The sequence below is a fragment of the Rhincodon typus genome, chromosome 1 (genome assembly GCF_021869965.1).
Source record: "Rhincodon typus isolate 14 chromosome 1, sRhiTyp1.1, whole genome shotgun sequence".
Taxonomy (NCBI): domain Eukaryota; kingdom Metazoa; phylum Chordata; class Chondrichthyes; order Orectolobiformes; family Rhincodontidae; genus Rhincodon; species Rhincodon typus.
Window position 1 is genome coordinate 143,495,175 of NC_063332.1, and position 24,572 is coordinate 143,519,746.

The 24,572-nt window shown below is 42.1% G+C and overlaps 1 protein-coding gene across 5 annotated transcripts in view; it reads right to left on the reverse strand.

The window, feature by feature from the left end:
- LOC109916715 (cyclin-A2-like) overlaps positions 1-24,572 on the reverse strand; it is a 40,301-nt gene that overhangs the window by 14,333 nt on the left and 1,396 nt on the right. For 2 of the 5 annotated variants that reach the window (XM_048596184.1, XM_048596171.1), the window contains exons 2-3: positions 16,855-17,065; positions 10,871-11,105 (exon numbers count right to left, since the gene is read on the reverse strand). In XM_048596184.1, the coding sequence (XP_048452141.1) occupies positions 10,871-11,105; positions 16,855-17,058 (439 nt within the window). In that variant the 5' untranslated portion in view covers positions 17,059-17,065. The other 3 variants (XM_048596177.1, XM_048596196.1, XM_020516454.2) reach the window with 3 other exon arrangements.

Sequence of the window (24,572 nt, forward strand, 5' to 3'; positions counted from 1 at the left end):
CAGGTAATCCAATGGCTTGTTTTGAGTGTTTCTTTCTCAACATCAGCGTACTTACGGGTGGAGTAAGCTGGCAATGAAGAAAATTTAAAAAAAAAAAAAAAGTCAGTAATGAAGGAATGGGAAAATAATTTGTTTTTAAGAGGAAAAAGGAACTCACTACCTTGGATGAGTAGACAACAACCATTTTCTCCTGGATTCAACAGCAAAAATATAGCAAACTATTGCAGTAATAGAAAGAACTTTGCACACTTTGACAAGGCAGACTCAGTACTGTGACTAGGTGGACAGATCAGATGAACATGAACAAAAAACAGCAAGATTGAAAGAAAAAGGTGGCTCCAACTCACCACAAGTCATTCTCACTTTCGTTTATCAGGTCTGACTGTTCCCTAAACCCCACACCCTACCACCCATCTCCTGCAGCTGTATGAGATTTTAGGCCACATTTGGAGAAGTGTGCAGCTCTGGTCCCCACGATAGGAAGGACGTGGAGGCTTTGGAGAGGGTGCAAAAGAGGTTTACCAGGATATTGCCTGGATTGGAGGGTATTAACTATGGAGGAGAGGTTGGATATACTTGGATTGTTTTTGTTCGAGTGTCTAGGCTCAGGGCAACCTGATAGAAGTATATGAAGTTTGAGAGGCATGGATAAGGTGGATAGTCAGTCTTTTTTTCCCCAGGGTGTAAGAGTCAAATACCATGGAGAACAGGTTTAAGGTGAGAGGGGGAGTTTAAAGGAGATGTGCAGCTGGTTGGCATATCCTTCCTTTGATACAGGGCCCAAAACTGCTCACATTGTTCCTAATGTAGCCTCACCAGAGCCTTCTACAGCCTCAGCAGTAAATGTTTGCTTTTGTATGCTAGCCCTCTACAAATGAATGCTAATAATTGCCCTGGATTCAATGAGATGCATTCTAGGACATTAAAAAGGAAGTAGCTACAGATAGTTGATAGACTGGTAGTAATCTTCTTGGAATCCTTGGATTCTGGAAAAGTCCCAGAAGATTGACATTTTCACAGCGTAACATTTATTTCTCATTATAAAAGATGCAATTGCAGAGCACTTAAATACATAATAATGATCAAGCAGAGTCAGCATAGCTTCATGAAAGGGAAAATCATGTGACAAATTTACTAGAACACTGAAGTAATAACTAGCAAGATAGACAAAATGGAAAGCAGGTGACCGAATATTTGATTTTCAGAAGTGTTTGATAACATACCAAACAGTATACTACTTAACAAAATAAGAGTCCTTGTTGGAAGTATATATTAACACAGATAGAGAAATTGCTAACTAATAAGATACAGTGGAGATATGGAGGGCATTTTCAGGATGGCAAATTTCAACTAATGGTGGGTCACAGGGATCAAATGCTGGGCCACAGTTACTTATCATTGACTTGGACAAGCAAAGTGAATACAAAGCTAGTATCCAAATTCAGCAGAATCATAGAATCCCTACAGTATGGAAGCAGGCTATTCAGCCCAACCCCTTGAACCAGAGGGGTTCAATCACCTCATGGGGAGATATGCTTGTGTTACCTGGGAGGGTTTAAACTAGTTTGGCAGGAGGGTGGGACTCTGAAGGAGAAAGGGGCCATTGAGAAGTCAGGAGGAAATTCATTAGCCATCGAGAGCAAGTTTACTATTCAGGATAGCCAGGGGCACAGTAAAAGGGAGGGAAAAGACTTCTGGTTTAAACTGCATTTATTTCAACACACAAGGCCTGACTCCTAAGGCAGATGAGCTCAGAGGATGGATTGTCTCTGGGGACTGGGATATTATAGGTATAAAAGAAACATTGCTGAGAGAAGGGCAGGATTGGCAGCTCAGTCTTCCAGGGTACAGAAGCACAAGTAAGTACTTAGAGAGGAATTTCTTAATGAGTCATTAAATGAGGCTATATGGTTAGAACTTAGAAACAAGGAGGAGGAGGAGATGGTCACTCTGTTGGGACTGTATTATAGAACCCCAAATAGCCAATGGGTACTAGAGGAGCAGATGTGTAGAGAGATTGCATGTACCTGTAGGAATAACAGTAATACTAGCTGGAGATTTTAATTTCCCCTGTATTGACTGTGTTACCCAGACTGCAAGAGGCCAGGAGGGGTTGAAATTTGTTAGATGTGTCCAAGAAAGTTTCCTAAATCATATGTAGAGGGCCCTACTTGGGAGGGTTCACATTGGACCGCCTCTTAGGAAATAAGGTCCAGCAAGTGACTGAAGTGTTGTCAGAGAGCACTTTGGGTCCAGTGACTGTAACTCTTAATTTTGACATAGTTATGGAAAGAGATAGTAAGCTGGAGCAGGGCCAATTCTGGGGCCTTTAGGCAGGATCTAGCAGCGGTCAATTGGGTGAGTCTGTTTGAAGGAAAAGGAACGATTGGCAAATGGGAGGCTTTTTAAAAGTGTGATATTGAGTCCTGGGACAGTATGGGTTTTAAGCTATCAGGCTCAAGTGAATCCCTAGATGACAATAAAAAGTGTGATAGCACACCCAAAAAGGAAATCAGAAGGGCAAAAAGAGGATCAGTTGGATCTGGCAGACAAGGTTAAAGATAATCCTAAGAGGTTCAATAGCTATATTTAAGAGTAAGAGGGTGGCTAGGGAGAGAATAGGTCCCCTTAAAGATCAGCATGGCCATCTGTGTGTGGAGCCACAGGAGATGGCCAGGGGTGGGGGTTTAATGAATATTTCTCCTCAGTGTTTACTGAGGACAGAATCATGGATGCTAAGGAAATAAAGGGAAATAAGTGGGAATGTTTTGGACCACATCCGCATTATCAAAAGAGGGAGTGTTTGCAGCCTTAAAGCACTTTAAGGTGGATAAATCCCCTGGCCTGATCAAGTCCATCCTTAGATATTGTGGGAGGCTACAGAAGAAATTGTAGAGGCCCCTGCGGAGATTTTTCCTTCATCTTTAGCCACTTGTGAAGTTCCAGAAGACTGGAAAGTGACTAATGTTGTTCCGTCGTTTAATAAATGTAGCAAAGACAAGCCAGGGAACTACAAGCCAGTGAGCCTGACATCAGTGGTGGGAAGTTATTGGAAAGGATACCGAGGGACAGGATCAACCAATATTTGGATAGTCCAGGTCTGATTAGGGATTGTCAATATGGATTTGTACACAGGAAGTCATGTCTGACAAATCTTTCAGATTTTGTCCGAACAGGTAACCAAAAGGATGGATGAGGGTAGGGCAATGGATGTTGTCTATATGGACTTTTGTAAGGCCTGCACAGCAGGCTAGTCATGAAAGTTTGGTCGCATGGGATCCAGGGAGAGCTAGCTAACTGGATTCAAAATCTGCTCAATGGTAGGAAGCAGAGGGTGATAGCTGAAGGTTGTTTCTCAGACTGGAGGCCTCTAACTAGTGGTGTGCCACAGGGGTCAGTGCTGGACCTTTGTTATTTACGTAAATGGTCTGGATGAGAGTGTGCAAGGCATGACTGGTAAATTTGCAGATGATACAAAATTAGGAGCTATTGTTGATGAAGAAGGTTATCAAAAATTAGCGGGATCTTGAGCAGATGGGGAAGTGGACTGAGGATTGGCAAATGCAATTCAATACAGATGAATATGAGGTGTTGCACTTTGGAAAGTCAAACCAAGGTAAGACTTGTACAGTAAATGGCAAGTTCCTGAAGAATGTTGTGGAACAGAGGGACCTAGGAGTACAAGTACAAGTACATAGCTCATTGAAAGCGGCATCACAGGTGGACAGGATGGTGAAGGCAGCATGCTGGCCTTCATGGGTCGAGGCATTACATATCGGAGTTGGGACATTATGTTACAGTTGTACAAGTCGCTGGTGAGGCTGCACTGGGAGTATTGTGTACAGTTTTGGTCACCCTGTTATAGGAAAGACATTTAAACTGGAATGTGTACAAAGAATATTTACGAGGATGTTGCCAGGACTTGTAGGCCTGAGTTATAGGGATAGGTTGCCCAGGATAGGACTTTGTTCCTTGGAATAATGGAGAATGAGGGGTGACCTTACTGAGGTGTATAAAATCATGAGGGGCATAGATAGGATGAACGCATATAGTCTTTTTCCCAGGAATAGGGAATTGAAAACTAGAGGACATAGGTTTAAGGCGAGAGGGGAATGATTTAAGAAGGACCTGAGAGGCAACTTCTTCACAGGGTGCTGCGTATGTGGAATGGGCTGCCGGAGAAAGTGGTTGAGGCAGGTACAACAACATTTAAAAAAACATTTGGATAGGTAAATGGATGATAAGGCTTTAAGAGGGATATGGACCAAATGCGGACAACTGGAACTAGCCAAGTGAGGACCATGGTCAGCATGGTCCTGTTTAGGCCGAATGGCCCATTTCCATGCTGAATTACTCTATGACTATCAAGTCCACACCTACCATTCGAAGAGCATCCCACTCACCTATCCATCCCTCTAACTCCACATTTCCTATGGCTAATTCACCTAGCCTACACATCCCAGGACACTATGGGCAATTTATCATGACCAATCCCACCTAACCTGTACATCTTTGAATTGGTATTAGGGAAAGCAAAGAAAATATTGGCCTTTATTGCAAAGGGATTGGAGTATAACAGAAGGAAAGTTTTGCTAAAACACTACACAAGGCACTAGACAGACCACAGCTAGAGTACTATGAACAGTTTTGGGTTTTCTTATCTAAAAAGGAAGATATACAGGCATTGAAGACAGCCCAGAGAAGGTTTATCTGGTATAGAGGGACTATCTTGAGGATAGGCTGAGCAGATTGGGCTTGTACTCATTGCCCCTCGTTCATCTATGTTTCAATCTTATTGAAAAAGAAAGACTCAGACTCTCTGAAGGGGAAATCAACTTTTCTGCATCTATTCTCTCTAGTCATCTAAGATCAGAGGGCATAATCTCAGAATAAAGGGCTACACATTTAAACACAGATGAGGAATTTGAGAGGGTTGTTAAGCTGTGAAATTCTTTGCCACAGAGGACTGTTGTGGCTTGGTCACTAGTATATTTAAGGCCAAGATAGACATTTTTTAAAAATCCGTAAGGAAATAAAAGGTTCCGGTGAAACAACAGGAAGTTGGAGTTAAGGATGGTCAGATCAACTACGATCTTGTTGAATGGCAGAGCATGCTCAATAGGCTGATGACCTACTTTTGCTCTCATCTTATGGTCGAAGGTCTTAGAAATATTTGAAAGAAAGTCTTACGTATGAACAGATGAATTAGAAGCAAGAACCTCTCAGCCCTTTGAGCCTGCTCCAACACTCAAGATCAAGGTTGATCTGATCACACTACATTCTGACCAACTCCTGATAATTTTCAACCTTTTGCTTGTCAAGAATTTATATACCTCCGCCTTTAAAACATTCAAAGTTTGTGCTTTTGAGAAAGCCTTCCAAAACTCCATAACTGGAGAACTTTTTTCTCAGCGCTGAGTCTTAAATAGGTGCTCCTTATTTTTAAAAGGCTGTGTTTGCTGACAGTTATGCTGGAGTTATGCACTGCTTTAAAAATCACATGCACAGATTCGGTCAGGGTAGGGGAGAAAAAAATGAGGCACAAGATTGTGAATAGGCTGGGGCTATTTCCCCTAGAGCAGAGGCATGACCTTGCAGAGGTTTATAAAATCATGAAGGTGGCATAGTAGCTCAGTGATCATCACTGCTGCTTCAAAGCACCAGGGACCCGGGTTCAATTCCACCCACGGATGACTAGGTGTGGAGTTTGCATGTTCTCCATGTCTGTGTGGGTTTCCTCCAGGTGCTCCGGTTTCCTCCCACTGTCCAAAGATCTGCAGGTTAGGTGGATTGGCCATGCTAAATTACCCATAATGTCCAGGGATGTGCAGGCTAAGTGGATTAGCCAAGGAAAATACACAGTTACAGGGATAGGGTAGAGGGTTGGGTCTGGGTGGGATGCTCTTCGGAGCGTCAGTACGGACTTGATGGACCAAATGGCCTGCTTCCACACTGTAGGGATTCTATGAGGGGCATCATAGAGAGAGTGATTAGGCAAGGTATTTTCCTTCGGGTAGGATAGGGAAGTCCAAAACTAGAGGGCATAGATTTGAGGAGGGAGGGGAAAGATTTGAAAAAGGGGCCTGAAGGGTAACTCTTTTCATGCAGAGGGTGGTGCGTGCATGGAATAGTGCCAGTGGTGGTGGTGCAGGTAGTTACAATTACAACATTTAAAAATCATCTGGATAGTTACATGAATTGAAAGTTGAGGAATATGGGCCAAAAGCTGGTCAATGGGAGTAGATCACTTTAGGATATCTGGTCAGCATGGACGAGTTGGACCAAAGCATCTGTTTCTGCGCTGTACAACTCTACAACTACGACTGAACCGCAGCTCCCAGTTAATGTAAAGTCTGTGATGACATCAATGCCTGGTACCACATGTACTTGCCCATAGTTGCCATTTTTTAAAGCAGTGACCCCCTAGTTCTAGACTCCGGAAACATTTCCTCACCCACCTGTCACAACTATCTTCAATGAAGTCATCCTTTACTCGTCTAAACTTCATCTAATAGATGGATAAACTTCTAGAACATTCAGCCTATCTCCATTGCAGGTATTAGTCTAGTAAATGTAGTCTGGTCTAGTCTGTGGCACCCTGCCAATCTGAAAAATAACATTTGTGCCTTTTGTTTCCTATTAATTAGTCAATCTTCCATCTATCCCAGTGCTACCCACTAAATTTTAAGCCTTCCTTTTCTGTAATAACCTTTGTTGTGGCACTTATCAAAAAGCTCTGGAAACCTCAGTACGTCACCAATGCCCCTATATCCACAGCACAAGTTGCTTCTTCCAAAAGAAAAAAAAAAATCCAACATATCTGTTAAAGATACTTTTCAAAAAAAAACCCATGTTGATGCTAGCCAATTACTTTGATCTTTTCTAAGTGCCCTGCTATATCATTAATAACAGCTAACATCATTATTTCAGATGTTTTGTTTCAAATGCTATGTGCATTCACAGTTATTAGTCTCATCTTTTATTACTTTTGCAGCCTCTAGCCTTATTTGCTGTCGGATTTGCACACTTTTCCCGTCAGTTTGTTCATCATTTTCTATATACTTATCTTTCCCTTGTATCTGACTGACTTCATCTACCCAAATTTGATCCCTTGCTTCCAACATTTAGCTCAAAACATCCCGAATTATGCAGCTGTCTAGAACAGACACCCCAACATTGTTGAGATGGAATCCCAAATGGTCTAGTGCCCATTTTTCCCAGTACCGATGACAGTGGGCCACAAATTGAAACCCACTTTGCCCACACCAGACTGAGCCACATATTCATTTCTCTGATCTGATTTTCCCTCTGCTAATTTGCATGTGACTCAAAATAATCCTGAGATTAGCACTCGAGGTCCTGCTTCTTAATCTGGTACCTAGCTCTTCAAATTGACTATGCAGAACCTTGTTCCTTCTCTCGCCTATGCTGCTGGTAACTAGACGGACCATGAGAATTGGGTCCTCTCTCTCGTCCCAAGTAGACATCCTGAATCCTAGAAGAGATAGGCAACAAGTTTTCAGAGTCACGCTCTTTGCTGCAGGGAACTATCACCATACCTGTTATCTATTATCTTTCTTTTTGCTCCCCAGACTTGAATTGATTCGTGTGCCCTAGTGTCATGGTCAGAAAGCTCATCATCCTGCAGCCTCACACTCAGCCAAACAAGCCGAATTAATCTCAAACTGGTTAGGCAGTTGTTGCAGAAGCCGAGTACAGACAAATGTCCTCGTCCACCGATCAAATCGGAACACTATCTCAAGAGATATGACTGTCTCCTGGTACAACGCATCTGGATAATGCACTCCACCCTGATGTGTCACAGTATCTGCAGCTGTAGACTCACTGCAAATACCTATTCCCCGGATTATGCCATTGTTCAGATCTTCCATATTCTGCATTTGCAACACTACTGTCCTGCCATCCTTATATTTTTAGAAGTCACTAAATGCTTAGTGAACTAAACTAATGCATCCTCTCATGATTGTTATAATAGTTTAAAAAAAAACACTTAGTAATGTAGCAAGATTACAAGTAATCGAAATGTGTGTTTTTCTTAAAAAAAAAAAAAGACTTTCCCTCGACTAGTGTCTTAGTTAATTTAAGGTATACTTAAAATTTTACCTTTTGGTCCCCAATAGTCTACACAGTTCTTAATACAGTAGTTATTCACCAACCAGGAAGTAGTCTCAGTTCACCATTGGTTTATATTTCCTCATCCTGGTGTTCTCTCAAACCCGCAGCTATCAGACCCCACCTCTGATTTTGTTGCTATGTTGATTGTAAATACATTTGTTGCCTACCCCTAACTGCCCTTGAGAGTTGCTTGCTAGGCCACTTTTTAAAAAAAGGCAATGAAGAGTCAACCACATAGCTATGGATCTGGAATAATTTGGGCCAGACCAATTATGGATGACTGATTTCCTTCCCCAAGGACAGTAATAAAAGATGGATTTTTGAGAGTTAATTTCATGACTTATTACTAGCTTTATAATTCCGATTTGTTAGTTGTATTTAAAATCCACCAGCAAGCAAGTGGGATTTACAATTCCAGTGTCATGGTGACATCGAAGTACAATCTTCCACACACACTCACCACCTTGAGAGTTCAAGAAAATTAGAAATAAAATAGAAGTTAGTTAAGGAATAAACTTGATTGAGCACATCTAGGAAATACATGAAGCAGTGCTAAACGAAGGGCACCAAGGATCACTGCCAGAGTTCAAGTCTTAAATTTAGAATGAAACTGGATTCAGTCTCAATTTTAAAAAAGTTACAAACTACAAAAAACAATCAATTCTGATGAAACAGTCAATGGTCTGCAAATAAAAGTGTGCTAGTTATACCTACTCCGTATGGTAAGGAATGTTACATAAACCAAAATGGACGATAAATTCTAGATTCTGAAACGGTGGACTGAGAGTAGCGTGGATCTTGCAGCTGCTCCCGATGTTCAGGCTTATTTTTAAGATTTACTTCTAGATTTTAGTTATTATGTTTCAGTAGTATACATTTAGACAAAGTATATGAATACACGTTTGAGAGATACTGGCTAAGCACAGGCAGGTGGGACTAGTCAGGTTTGGGATTATGGCTGGCATGGACTAGTTGGTCCGAAGGGTTTGTTTCGGTGTTGTATGACTATGAATACCGAGATACTGGAGGCAAAATAAAATAGAAATCAAACTAAACTGATAAAATAAGAGGGTCAGAAGATGCTTGCTTTTAGCTTTGGCCATGTAGATTCAAGGGAATGTTGTATCTTTGATGTAGTGGTGGTGGTCCAGATAACTACAGGATTAAATAAATATTCCTTAAAAGTCAGAAGCCACTGCATCAATTTGGGCTCCTCAGACTAACTGAAAAGGCAGAGAAACATACTTTGGTCACTCATTCCTCAAGTCTATGCAGAGATAGATATTAGAAAAGCACAGCAGTGAGGTCAAGAAACTACACTGGATCTGATTCTGTTAGTCATTAAATAGAAAACTAGCAGTTACTCCACATATATATAAAAGATGGAAAGTACCAGAAGAATACAAGCTCATTGCACATGTACCTCAACTAGTCTTCTGCAGTGAGATGGGGGTGGGGGTGGGGGTGGGGTGTGGAGGTGTGGAAGAGTAGAAAATTTTAATTAAAAAAAGAAAAAAAAAAAAAAAAAAAAAAAAAAAAATATTTTAAAGCAAGTAAATCTGCCTCCAAAAAATTCCAAAAGATCCACAACCTGTTGTCCTTGCCCCAATGTTCAAGATGCTGCAACCAGCAAGTTATTGGAGAGTTTTTCCATGGGATGAGGGAGTCACTGGCAAGGCCAGCATTTGTTCTTGGTCCTCATTGCCCATAGAAGGGGAGGTGCACTGCTGCAGATGAACTCAAGCTACTATTAGGGAGTTCCAGAATTTTGATCCAGCAACAGCAAAGGATTGACAACACCACTCCAAGTCAGGATGATCTGTGGCTTGCAGAAGGAAGTTAGTGCTCCCATGTGTCTGCTGCCATTGCTCTTCTAGATGGTGGCAGTTACAAATTTGAAAGATGCTGTCAGAAAGGAGGCTTGACTAGATGCCCCATGACATCCTGTATGTGGTACACACTGCTGTGTCAGTGGTGAAGGGAATAAAGATTCAAAAGGATAAATGAAATGCTGTTCAACTGGTAATGGTCCTAGATGGAGAGTTTTGGTGATGCCACACACAAGACAAGTGGAGAGTATTCCAAATTATATTCCTGATTTGTACCTCAAGGTAATGGACATGATTTGAAGGTCAAGAATTACTTGCCACAGAAATGCCAGCTTTAACTTGTTCTTAATTTATCTAGTGGATTCCTGGTAATCCTCAAGATGTAGATAGTGGGAAGTTGTGGAATCAATGGCATTACCATTGAACATTAAATTGTAGTGATTGGATTCTCTTGAAGATGGTCATTGCCTGACAAGAATTCTGGCCACTTATCACTTCGAGTCTGAATGTTGTTGAATCTGTAAGCTGTTTCAGTACCCAAGGAGTTGCACATGGTACTTAACAGCTGAACATCCTCACTTCTGATCTTATGATGGAAGGAGGGTCATCGATTATGAAGTAGTTGAGGAATGGTTAGGCCTTAGTCACTAACTGGAGGACCTGCTGCAATAACATCACCTCCCCTACCATTCCCAATGATTTCAACTTTTCTAGGACTCCTTGATGTCACCTTCAGTCAACAGCCACTTGTTGTCAGACAGTTACATACATCTCAACATAGACAGCAATAGTCAGAAGCAGAATGGATGGACAGAGATGTTTGGTAATATTGGATTAAAGTAAATTGCAAAGAAAGTCAATACACAAAATTCAGGTCAACTACATGATACAGAACAAAAACTTACCAAAGCTAACATCTGCAGCACACTCAGTGGAAGCCAAACGCTTGCAATTTCCAAGTGATAGTACAGTTGAATTTAGTGTCAGGTTTGTAGCATTTCCTGCAATACTGCTTGTACTTCGACATGGAGCACCATCAGGCTCATCTACGTGGATAGTGAATGATGGTTTGGTCGGTGCTTTTCCTGCTGGTAGCTGGCCAGAGTTCTCATTGTTGCAGTTAAATCCTGATGTTGAAACCTGTAGATTTAGTTCAGAAAAATGAAATCAGAGTACAGATTTTGGGATGTTAATACAGAACTTAGGTATTGCTGGGGAAAAAAGATTTTTTTTTTTTAAAAAAAAAATCTTGCAATCAGCGGGACAAATGCAAGAATGTTGCATTTCAAAGACAGTAACAAATTTATACCAAATAAGAAAAGGTTGCAGATTGGTTGGGCAAGCTGTTGCCATGGGCAATGTACCTTTTTATGGCATGATCATACCATCCTGTCAGTGGAAAATACCACTAATGTTGCCACTGCATAGTAACACCACAAAATAGTTTACTGCACCTATTGCTCAAAAATGTCAAGCTAGTTTGAGAAAGACTAGACACTTTTCTGTCAAACAGGTGATGATCTTCGGCCCAGATGAGATTATAGACAATACACAGTGAACACTAATCAGGATGAAAATTTATTCTGCAGGATGGTTATGATGCACCCCGTTTCTGAAACAAAATTGAACAATGAGCAAATGGGTCAGGTCCTATTTATAAAATTGCTAATAAGATGAAGTCTTCTAGTATTTCAAATTGTAGGAATCCTGATGCATTTATCAACAGTGATGGTTGGCTTGGCATATTGAGGAAAGGGAGCTTACGAGACTGCCTAGCGTCAAAGTTGAATTTGAACAAGAGATGGAGCACATTTAGGTCAGGAGGTTCATACATGTAGCTGCAGATTCAAATATATTCCAGAAGAGTTTGTTAATAAAGAAATGCGGTCAATGGAACATAATTGTGGACACTGGGATGGTTCGAAGTGTGTATACTTCAATGCTAGAAGTATCAGAAATAAGGCAGATGAACTTAGAGCATGAGTCAGTACTTGGAACTACGATGTTGTGGCCATTACAGAAACTTGGGTAATTCAGGGACAGGAATGGTTGTTGGAAGTTCTGGGATTTAGATGCTTTAAAAGAAATAGGGAGGGTGGTAAAAGAGGCAGGGGAGTGGCATTGCTGGTCAGGGCTAATATAGCAGCTACCAAAAGGCAGTTCGAGATTGATGTGTCTACAGAGTCAGTTTGGGTTGAGGTCCAGAACAAAAAAAGGAGCAGTCACTTCGCTGGGGTTTTTTCCTTTTAAAAAATAAAATAGACCCCCTAATAGTTGCAGAGAAGTGGAGGAGCGGATTGGGGGGCAGATACTGGAAAGGTGCAGAAGTCACAGGATTGTAGGCATGGGTGACTTCAACTTTCCAAATATTGATGGGAAACTTTTTAGTAATAGTTTAGATGGAGCAGATTTTGTCCAGTGCATTTAGGAAGGATTCCTGACAGTACGTAGATAGACCAACATGAGGAGAGGCCACTTTGGATTTGGTGCTTGGCAATGAACCGGGCCAAGTGTTAGACCTGTTGGTAAGAGAGCATTTTGGCGATAGCGATCATAACTCTTACTTTTACAATAGTCATGGAAAAGGATAGGCACATACAGCAGGGTAAGGTTTATAATTGGGGGAAGGGTAATTATAATTCTGTTAGGCAAGAACTGGATAACAAAATGGGAACAGATGCTGTGAGGGAAGAGCACTATAGAAATGTGGAAATTGTTTAAGGAATGCATACTGTGTGTGCTCGATGTTTGTCCCTAGCAGGCAGGGAAGATGCGGTCGAGTGAGGGAGCCTTGGTTCCCAAGAGAGGTCAAACAACTAGTTAAGAAGAAGGATGCTTAGAGAAGGTTTAGGAAACAAGGATCAGAAAAGGCTCTAGAGGGATAAGTTAGCCAGGAAAGAGCTGAAGAAAGGGCTTAGGAGAGCTATAAAGGGGGCATGAGAAAACCTTGGCAGATAGGATCAAGGAAAACCCCAAGGCTTTTAACACGTACATGAGGAATAACAGAATGACCAGAGAAAGGGTAGGACCGATCAAGGATTGTAAAGGGAATTTGTGCACAGAGCCTAAAAAAAGAGATAGGAGAGGTCCTTAATGAATACTTTTCTTTGGTATTCACAACAGAGGGACCTAGTTGTAGAGGAGGACGTTGTGAAAGGCAGGTTGGCTAGAGGAGGTTGATGTTAGTAAAGAAGATGTGCTAGGAATTCTGAGGAAGTTGAAGATAGATAAGTCCTCCAGGCCTGTTGGGATTTATCCAAGGATTCTATGGGAAGCCAGGGACGAGATCGCAGGGCCTTTGGCGATGATCTTTTCGTCCTCACTGTCCACTGATATAATGCTGGAAGATTGGAAAGAGGCAGACGTCATTCCCTTGTTCAAAAAAAAAAAGGGAATAGGGATAACCCTGGAAATTACAGGCCATTAGTCTTACGTCAGTGGTGGGCAAATTATTGGAAAGGGCTCCGAGAGACAGGATTTATGATCACTTGGGTAGGCACAGTTTGATTCGTGACAGGTAGATCATGCCTCACAAACCTTATTGAATTCTTTGAAGAGGTGACCAAACACATAGAAGAAGGTAGAGCAGTGGATGTGATATACATGGATTTAAGTAAGGCATTTGATAAGGTTCCTCATGGTAGGCTCATGCAAAGAGGAGGAAAATGTGGCAGATTGGATTCAGAAGTGGCTGACCCTTAGAAGACAAAGAGTGGTAGTGGACAGAAAATATTCAACATGGTGCTCAGTTACAAGTGGTGTACCACAAGGATCTGTTCTGGGTCCTCTTCTATTTGTGATTTTTGTAAGTGATTTGGATGAAGGAGTGGAAGGGTGGATTAGTAAGTTCGCAGATGATATGGAGGTGGGTCAAGTTGCGGATAGTATGGAGGGCTGTTCTAGGTTACAAAGGGACATTGATAGGATGCAGAGCTGGGCCAATAAGTGGCAGATTGAGTTTAACCCTGAAAAGTGTGAGGCGATTCATTTTGGAAGGTCAAATTTGAAAGCAGAATACAGGGGTAACGGAAAGATTCTTGGCAGTGTGGAGGGGCAGAGGGATCTTGGGGTTCATGTCCACACTTCCCTGAAAGCTGCCACCCAGGTGGATAGAGTTGTTAAGGTGGTGTATGGGGTGTTAGCTTTCATTAATAGAGGGATTGAGTTCAAGAGCCGTGAAGTTATGCTCCAGCTTTACAAAACCTGATTCGGCCACATCTGGAGTATTGTGTCCAGTTCTGGTCGCCTCATTACAGGAAAGATGCGGAAGCGTTGGAAAAGATGCAGAGGAGATTTACCAGGATGTTGCCTGGAATGGAGGGAAGGTCTTATGAGGAAAGGTTGAGCGCGCTAGGGCTTTTCTCTTTAGAACAACAAAGGACGAGAGGGGACTTGATAGGTGTACAAAATGATCAGAGGTATAGATAGAGTGGACAACCAGAAACTTTTTCCTAGGGTGGAGGTAGCTATTACGAGGGGACATAGTTTTAAAGCGAGTGGAGGTAGATATAGGGGAGACGTCAGAGGTAGGTTCTTTACTCAGTGGTAGGGGTGTGGAATGCATTGCCGGAGAGGGTAGTGGAGTCGGCCTCATTAGCAGCGTTTAAGCGGCTCTTAGATAGACATATGGATGATAGTATAAAGGTAGGAGTGGAGGTTAGATAGACCTTAGGATTAGGGTAAGAGTTCAGCACAACATTGTGGGCCGAAGGGCCTGTACTGTGATGTACTGTTCTATGTTCTAAGTACGCAAAGGATTGTGGGGAGTGGGGGGTGGATATGCTTTCACATAAAAACCAAAAGATTTCAATGAGAGATGGGCCTATAGGGTATCCATGCCAACTCTACCTAATTGGGTATAGTAGTTGTTAAAGCTCAAGGCTAAACCGAGTTGCTCAGTTCGAGATCAGAGCACAGTTTCAGAAAATGGCAGCATGTCTAGATGCCATGATAATGAAGAACAAGTTATCCCATTATTTTCCATGATAATGACTTGACCTGAGATGATGTGCCAACCAATCAGCATATTTTCTTTTTAAAAGTTGCAGCGTACGTTATTGCTCCCTCTGAAATTTGATGTTCCTTATGTTTGTCCTGATTAGTGTAGGGCAAAAACACTTCAATAGCATATCTCTTTTTCAAAGCTTAATTTTTTTTTAAAACTAAGAAATAACAACATTACATTTAGAGAAGCAATCGCAAACCAAACAGAGTTTTTCTTGAACCCAACTTAAGTCATTTTAATGACAGACACTGTTCCAAATGCAGTAGCACATTCTTATTTCCATCTTAAAAAAGTATGTTTTTAAAAAGAAAAATTTGCAGTAGCTCTAGAATTGAAGTATGGACTCAGAAGCAGGAGGGGGAACATTTGTAATTTTCTACTTGAAAAACAAAAAAAAGGAAAAAGGAAAAGACTGAAAACCAAACGAAGACAGATTCAGTTCAATTGCAATATTCACCTCACCAAAATACTTCTAACACCTCTATCTAGGTTTATTTGGGTGAAACACAGTGCCAATGATACTATCCACGAAAATTGTGGCAGATTTTCAGCTTCTGGGTGAAACAGAATCACCTATGACTAATGATCCAAGACTGCAGAAACATGCAACAAATTTAACTAGGGTGCAGATGAGGAGAAAACAAGAGCATCTCAGCTCAGTTATTTGATTATTTCCCTATTGGCATTTTTCAGGTACAACACCTTCGTTTATCACAATTACTACATTGGTAGATATAAAAAAAATGTTCGACTGCCAAGGATTCCAGTCATAGATCAAAGGCTTATATAGCTCCACAGAAAGCCTGTTTATTGGTAACCAAGATCAGTCAACTATTCCTTTTGACTGATTTATTGTCACGAGTACCGAAGTGCAGTGAAAAGCTTTGTTTGCAATCAGTACAAGCAAATCATAGTAAAGTAAGGATGTACAGATCAGAGGTTGTAAAAAGACAGGCATACAGGTTACACTGCAAAGGGCACGCGCTAGGCGAAAACAACGTTAGCAAGATCAGCATTATTTGAGGCTACAGAGTCCATTCATCAGTCTAGTAACGGCCTGGAAGAAGCTGTTCATGATCCTGAACTTTGAACAAGCACCATAAATTCATTAAGTATCTCCCATTTGAAAAAACGTTCTTATGTTATAGTAACGTTAGTTAAAAGTAACCTATCCATTTAAAATACTACCCAAGCTATATAGAATAATACAGTACTCGATTTTCCTTTAAATTGCCTATTTTATCGTTAGCATGCTCATTCCAGTGGCATCACTGACGATTTAGATTGTAGTTGCGATTCACAAATTCATTCTTTCCGGAGTCCCGGAATCGGAAGAAACCACGCTAACATCCAGTAATGATTTCCTCAACATTTGATGGTCCGGCGGGGGAAAAAAAAAGCACAGAATGATATCAATTTAAACCTACACGGTTTAATGTGAAGTTCTTTCGCTAATCCAATTATGAGAAGCTATTAGAACACCCTAGCAACAAGGTCGTTTTGGCTTGTGGGCTGATAGAAAGTTAAAAAGTGTGGAGTACTTTTAATGCTTACATATAAGCGTTCAATAAAGTGCTGCATCACAGACAAGTAACTATTGCTATCAATATACGAGTACCACTATTTTTCGAACGTCAACCAGCGTAAAAGCTTTAATTTGCAACGTGGAGGACAATTCAGATAGTTGTGAGCCGCTGCAAAATGGAAACTGAATGGTGCTGGGGCAATTTGAACTTAACGCTAATCCACATCGCCGAGAAACCGTCGGATGATATATATTAACCGGTCGTGGCATTCGCGTACTCAGAGTCTGTACTGGAGACTACCACCAACAGCTTGTACCTGCACCGACCATCCAGTGACAGCACCTGCCTCTTTACTTACGGGTTTGCGATGGAGCTGTAAAGCTTGGTTACTCTGCAACACTCCGAGCACCTTCCTGCCACCGACAGGGGTAGGAGCGGCGACTCTGCCCGCATTTCGCTCCCGGCCTCCCGGTTCCTGATCCTGCCAGCTGACGGCTTTCACCGTCTGGGGTAACACGTTTTCCCAGTCCCTGGCAACAGCGTCGCGAGAAGCCCGATACATTCTCGAGCTCCGGGATTTTTAAAAAAAAAGACAATAAAAATCTTACTTAAAAAACCGTACAAGTTTCTTTTAAAACAAAAACACGGGTAAAATACACCGTCGGGTTAAAATCAGAATCAGGCCGGGCTGGCGGCTCGGAGCTGTGTCCTCTCCCCTCTGGCTGTGTCCAGGCTCCCCGTTACCTGCGAAAGGGAGAGGCCCCAGCTCGAGCGCCCACCGGCCGGGTCCCGCTCTATAATCCGTCCTCCACCTAATGCCAGACTGCGTGGATGGGTAGGCAATTGTTTCCCCTCCCCCAACCCCCGTGCAGCCTAGGACAGTTTGTTCAATTGCTCTTTTCACGTTCCTCCTACCCCTGCACAGCTCAGACGTCACCACCTGCAACTGATAAAACCCCATTCAGTTCAAGTGTCCCGCGTCTATTGAAACCAGCCAATGGGTGCTTGGTGCGCGGTTGCACGTCCGTTCCGTTTCAGATTTGAATTTTCCCCCCCCCGCCCTTGTTGTTATTCGCGCGGTCGCGGTTGTCAATCAAACGAAGAAAATGGGCGGAAGCTGCAAGAAGGGAAAGAATTGCTTGGGGTGAAAACAGCGAGTGAGTGCCTTCATGGAGATAGGAAAAAAAAATGCAACATGTTAACATTAGGGCAAACGTACCATTAGCGAAACGGAAACAGTTTACATTTAGATGTGTTGCACTGTCACTTTTTTTTATTGTCTTCAAAATGTTGGTTCACAGTGTAGTAGAGTTAGAAAAAAGGCGTTTTGTGCAGTTTAGTACATATCATCATTCTTCACTTTTAAGCCTCTACAGAAATAGGAGCTCTGCCATTTAATAATATCATGGTTGATTTGTTTGCGCTTCAAATTCCACATTTTCATCTGTCCCCGGTAACCTTTGATTCCTCTGCTTAACAAAACTCTATCTCTGTCTTAAAAATATTCAATGACCCCATCTCCACTGCCTTCTGAGGCAAGGTTCCAACCTGCTGAAACAAAAAAATCACCTTATCCGTTCCAAAAAAGATGACTTCTAATTTTAAAACTTTATTTTTTGTTATCTTGAGGATTAGCATTTTTGCTCTACCACAGATCATATCACAGGCAAACTTAAGTGTTCACAGCCAGTGTCAGGACTATCCAACAATCACCAGGTATAAAACATTAATCCATGTTACTGTAAGTAGTTACAGAAAATTCAGACAGACCTTGAAAACAATTTTTTTTTTCATTTAATACTTCTGCTTATGGATTCTACAGATATTGGAGATGGGAGTAAAATTGGATGTTTGGCAATGGAACCATCAGTTCTGAGGAAGGGTCACCGGACCCGAAACATTAACTCTGTTTTTTCCTTCACAGATGCTGCGAGACCTGCTGAGCTTTTCCAGCAACTTCGTTTTTGTTCCTGATTTACAGCATCCACAGTTCTTTTCATTTTTATTTAGGTAAAAAAAAAAGGACTGGTATTAAATGAAACATTCATAAAACAGGAAGAAAGGGAGGTTGAGCAATTTATTAATTAGATATAACAAACATTAGAAAACATTAACACTTAGCAGTAAGACATGTAGACTTTATGTTGATAGTCATAAAAGACAATAAAGGATCAATCACTGACCACCTAATAGTGGAAGGAAAGTGTACAGTGAAAGATGTAATAAGGCAGGGGAAGTTCAAATTCCTTGAAATGAATTGCCAAAGAGATATGTAAAGAGAAAGGAACAGGGATCCTGCAATGTGCAAAGGTGCTTTTTTTTGACTCAGTATGTAACAGATGCTGCCAGACCTGCTGAGCTTCTCCAGCAACTTTATTTTTGTTCCTGATTTACAGCATCCACAGTTCTTTCGGTTTTTATTTAGTATGTTGAACAGTTTGCTGCAGACATCATAGAGAGGTGCAGGTTCAGTATGGGATGGGGTGATCAACAATACACATTGTAAGGGAAGATAAAAGCAAAGGATTTTTGGAAACTGATCCTATTCTATTCTTAACTCCCTGTGAGGATAAGGGCAAAGAGTATAGTTGTACTGTACAACCTCAACATAATATTCCAACTCCTATACTCATAGGCCTGAGCAATGAAGGCAAGCGTGGTAAACACCTTCCTAACCACCCTAACTATATGTGATGCAAACTTCAAAGAATTATGTACCTGAATGCATAGGTCTCTCTGTTCTACAACACTACCTAAGGCCTAACTTTTACTTGTTTAAATCTTGCCTTTATTTGTTTTACCAAAATGCAGTACCTCACATTTATCCAAATTAAACTGCCACTCTTCAGCCCATTGACCCAATTGAGATCTCTTTGTAATTTTAGATAACCTTCTTCACTGTCCGCTATACTGCAAACTAAATAAACCAGGTTAGAAAGTTTATAAGAAAGGAAAATGATAAAGGCAGAACACTGCTTTTGGTGATTAAGGATGAAATCACTTCAATAAGAATGGATAGAACAAGAACCAAGTAGACATTGGAGACTTTATGGGTAGAATTATGAAAATATTTAAGTCTGTAGTGGAAGTTGTGTACAAATACCTTAATAGCAGCTGTAAAATGGTAATTGCACAAATGTAGATAAGACATGCATGCAATCAAGGCAGATTGATTTTAATAAGTCATTTTAACTTTCATATAGTATGAGACATGCAGTCTGGCAAGTCTCAGAAGGATGAATTTCTTGACTGTGTTGGGATAATTTTCTGTGATAATATAACCAGTGAGGGGGTAGACCATTTTAGATCCAGTAATGCAAAATTAGCCAGATTTAATTAACAGCCACACCATAAGACACAGCAGCAGAAATTAGACGATTCTGCCCAAGGAGTCTGCTCCGTCATTCAATCTCGGCTGATTAGATTCTCCGCCCTGTTCTCCTGCTTTCTCCCCGTAACCCTTGATCCCCTGGACAATCAAGAACCTACCTATCTCCATCTTAAGTATACTCAATGACCTGGTCTCCACAGCCTTCTGTGCCAATGAATTCCGTAGATTCACCACTCTCTGGCTGAAGAAGTTTCTCTATCTCCAATCTAAAAGGCCTTCCCTTTACTCTAAGGTTGTGCCCTCAGGTCCAAGTCTCTCCTACCAATGGAAACATCTTCCTAACATCCACTCCGTCTAGGCTGTTCAATATCCTGTAAGTTTCAATTAGACCCCCCCTCATCCTTCTAAACTGCGAGTATAGACCCAGAGTCCTCAAATGTTCCTCATATGTTAAGCTTTTCATTCCTGGGACCGTTCTCTGAACCCACTCCAGGGCCAGTACATCCTTCCTGAGATATCCATCCTTCCAAAACTGCGCACAATACTCCAAATGTTGCCTGACCAGAGCCTTATAGAGCCACAGAAGTATATTCCTGCTTTTATTTTCAAGTCCTGTCAAATTAAATGCCAAAGTTGCATCTGTCTTCCTAACTTGCAAGTTTAATTTGAGGGAATCCTGGAGTAGAACTCCCAAGTCTCTTTGCACTTCAGACTTCTGAATTTTCTCTCCATTTAGAAAGTTATTCATGCTTCTATTTTTCTTACCAAAAAGTGCATGATCTCACACTTTCCCACATAATACTTCATCTGCCACTTCTTTGCTCACTGTCCTGTCCAAGTCCTTTTGCAGTTTCCCTGTCTCCCCAACACTACCTGTCCCTCTACCTATCTTTGTATCATCTGCAAACTGAGCCAAAATGCCCTCAATTCCTTCATCTAGATCATTAATGTATCAAGTGAAAAGTTGTGATTCCAACACTGACCCTTACGGAATACCACTTTTACGGAATACCACTTGTCACCGGCTGCCATCCTGAGAAATACCCTTTTAACCCCACTCTCTGCTTTCTGCCATACAGCCAATCTTCAATCCATGCTAGTCACCTTGTCTCTAACACCATGGCCCCTCAGCAGCCTCCTGTGCGGCACCTTGTCAAAGGCCTTCTTGAAGTCCAGGTAGATAACATCCATTGGCTCTCCTTGGTCTTGCTCAAAGAATTCTAACAGATTTTTCAGGCATGACCTCCCCTTGAAGCCATGCTGACTGTGCCCTATTTTAGCATGCACTTCGAAGTATTCAGAAATCTTATCCTTCCTGTAATTTTCTGTCTTTTGACTTACTGCCTTTTTAAACAGGGGTGTTATATTAGCGATTTTCCAGTCCTCTGGGACCCTCCCTGACTCTAGCGATTCCTGAAAGATCACCACTGACGCCTCCACTATCTCTTCAGCTATCTCCTTAAGAACTCTGGGGTGTAGTCCATCTGGTCATGGTGATTTATCCACCTTCATGCCATTCAGTTTTTCTAGCACCTTCTCCTTGGTGATGGCCACCATACTCAGCTCTACCCCCTGACTCTCGAATTTTTGGGATATTACTTGTGTCTTCTACTGTGAAGACAGATGCAAAGTAATTATTCAGTTCCTCAGCCATTTCCTTGTTCACCACCACTATCTCTCCAGCGTAATTTTCCAGTGGTCCAGTGGCCTACTTTTGCCCTTTATATATCTAAAGAAACTCTTACAGTCCTCCTTTTCATTACTGGCTAGCTTATCCTCATATTTAATCTTCTCCCTCGTTATTTCTTTTTGTGTTGCCCTCTTTGTAAGCTTCCCAATCCTCTGGTTTCCAACTGCCCTTCACCGCATTATATGCTTTCTCTTTTGCATTTATGTTATCCTTGACTTCCCCAATCAGCTATAGTTGCCTCATCATCCCTGTACCATGCTTCTTTTACCTAGGGATGAATTTTTGCTGTGTCTCCTGAATTACTCCTAGAAACTCCTGCCATTGCTGTTCCACTGTCTTTCCTGCTAGGCTCCTGCCCCAGTCAATTCTGCCCAGGTCACCCCCTCCCCTTTCTCCCCCCGCCATGCCTCTGTAATTGCCTTTATTCAGCTGTAATACCATTATCTCTGATTCTATCTTTTCCTTCTCGAATTGCAGAGTAAATTCAATGATATTATGATCACTACCTCCTGAGGGTTCCTTCACCTTAAGCTCCCTTATCAAGTCTGCCTCATTGCACAACACTAAATTCAGTATTGCCTGTTCCCTAGTGGGCGCCACCACAAGCTGCTCCAAAAAGCCATCCTGTACACATTCCTTTTCTGGTAATCCACTACCAACCTGATTTTCCCAGTCCACCTGCATATTGAAATGCCCCCATGATCACTGTAACTTAGCCTTTCTTGCACACCTTTTCTATCTCCTGGTGCATCTTGTGCCCCAGCTCCTGACTACGGTTTAGAGGCCTGTACATAACTCCAACTGTGGTTTTTTTTTTTAACCTTTGCAGTTCCTCAGCTCTACCCACACAGATTCTATGCCATCTGACCATACTTCATTTCTTACTAATAAAGCAATCCCACGCCCTCTGCCCACCTGTCTATCTTTTTGATAGGATCTACATTCTTGGATATTAAGCTCCCAATCCTGATCCCCTTGCAGCTATGTCTCCGTGTTGCCCACCACATAATATCTGCCAATTTCCATCTGCGCCACAAGCTCATTTACCTTATTTCTTATATTGTGTGCATTCAACCGTCCCTCTTCTCATGGTCATTCGTTTATTCAGCGTGCTTGAAGTTTGAATCCTAACCCTTTCAAAACACTCTGTCCTATTTGTGTCTATGCTAGAGATTTTAATAATCTCTCCTAAGTTCTCCTTTCTTGTCATTTTTCTCGTATTCTCCACGCAGTTGTATCCACCCCTTCAGATGTTAACCTGCTGCTTTGTTCCCCACTGGGAGAAGTTTAACCCCTCCCTCTCTCCCCCCCCCCCCCCCCCCCCCCCCCCCACCTCACTTTCTCGTTTGAAGTCCTGTTGACCAGACTATTTACCCTTTTCGCTAGAACATTGGTCCCAGCTCAGTTCAGGCGGAGACCATCCCAGCAGTACAGATCCCTCATGTTCCAATACTGATGCCAGTGCCACATGAAAAGGAGCCCCTCTTTCCCACATCACTCTTTTAGCCACGCGTTTACTTCCCTTATTATTGTGTCCCTAAGCCGATTTGCACATGGCTCAGGCAGAAATAGAACATAGAACAGTATAGCACAGTACAGACTAACTGGTCTGCAATTCCCAGGATTATCCCTATTCCCTTTCTTGAACAAGGGAATGACAGGTTTCACAGGTCGGCGCAACATCGAGGGCCGAAGGGCCTGTACTGCGCTGTAATGTTCTATGTTCTATGTTCTATTTGCCACCCTCCAATCATCTGGTACAACTCCAGTGGACAGCGAGGACGTAAAGATCATCGCCAAAGGCGCATCAACCTCTTCCCTCGCTTCGCATAGTAACCTTGGGTATATCCTGTCAGGCCCAGGGGACTTATCTATCCTCATGTTTTTCAAAATTTCTAGCACATCCTCCTTCCTAACATCAACATGTTCGAGCATATCAGCCTGTTTCACACTGTACTAAAAAATGTCAAGGTCCCTCTCATTGGTGAATACTGAAGCAACGTATTCATTAAGGACTGCCCCCTACCTCCTCTGACTCCGCACATAAGTTCCCTCCACGATCCCTAATTGGCCCTAACTCACTCTAGCCATCCTCTTGTTCCTCACATAAGTATAGAAAGCCTTGGGGTTTTCCTTAATCTTACCCGCCAAGGCTTTTTCATACCCCCTTCTAGCTTTCCTAAGTCCATTCTTCAGTTCCTTCCTACCTACCATGTAGCCCTGTAGAGTCCTGTCTGATCCATGCTTCCTCAACTTTAAGTAAGCTTCCTAATTCCTCTTGACTAGATGTTCCACATGTCTTGGCCTCCAAGGTTCCTTCACCTTACCATCCCTTCCTTGCCTCAGTGGGACAAACCTATCCAGTACTCGTAGCAAGTGCTCCCTAAACAACCTCCACATTTCTGTCATGCATTTCCCTGAGAACATCTGTTCCCAATTTATGCTCAGCAGTTCTTGCCTAATAGCATTGTACTTCTCCCTGCCCCAATTAAATACTTTCCCATACCACTTGCTCCTATCCCCCTCCATGACTATAGTAAAGGTCAGGGAGTTGTGATCAGTATCACTGAAATGCTCTCCCACCGAGAGATCTGACACCTGGCCTGGTTTGTTGCCAAGCACCAAATCCAGTATGAACTCCCTTCTAGTCAGCCTATCTACGTACTCAGTAAGAAATCCTTCCTGGACATACCTGACAAAATCTGCTCCATCCAAACTATTTGCACTTAGGAGGTTCCAGTCAATATAGGGGAAGTAGAAGTCACCCATAACAACAGCCCTATTACTTCTGCACCTTTCCAAAATCTGCCTCCCAATCTGTTCCTCAGTGTCTGTTGCTACCAGGGATTCTATAGGAAATTCCCAATAAAGTGACTGCTCCTTTCCTGTTTCTGACTTCCACTCATACGGACTCAGTAGACAACCCTCCTCGACGACCTCCCTTTCTGCAGCTGTGATACCATCCCTGATTAGCAATGCCACTTCCCCATCTCTTAACTCCCTCCCACATTTTCCACATATCTGAAGCTCTCCCTCCTACACCAGCTCTGTAGCC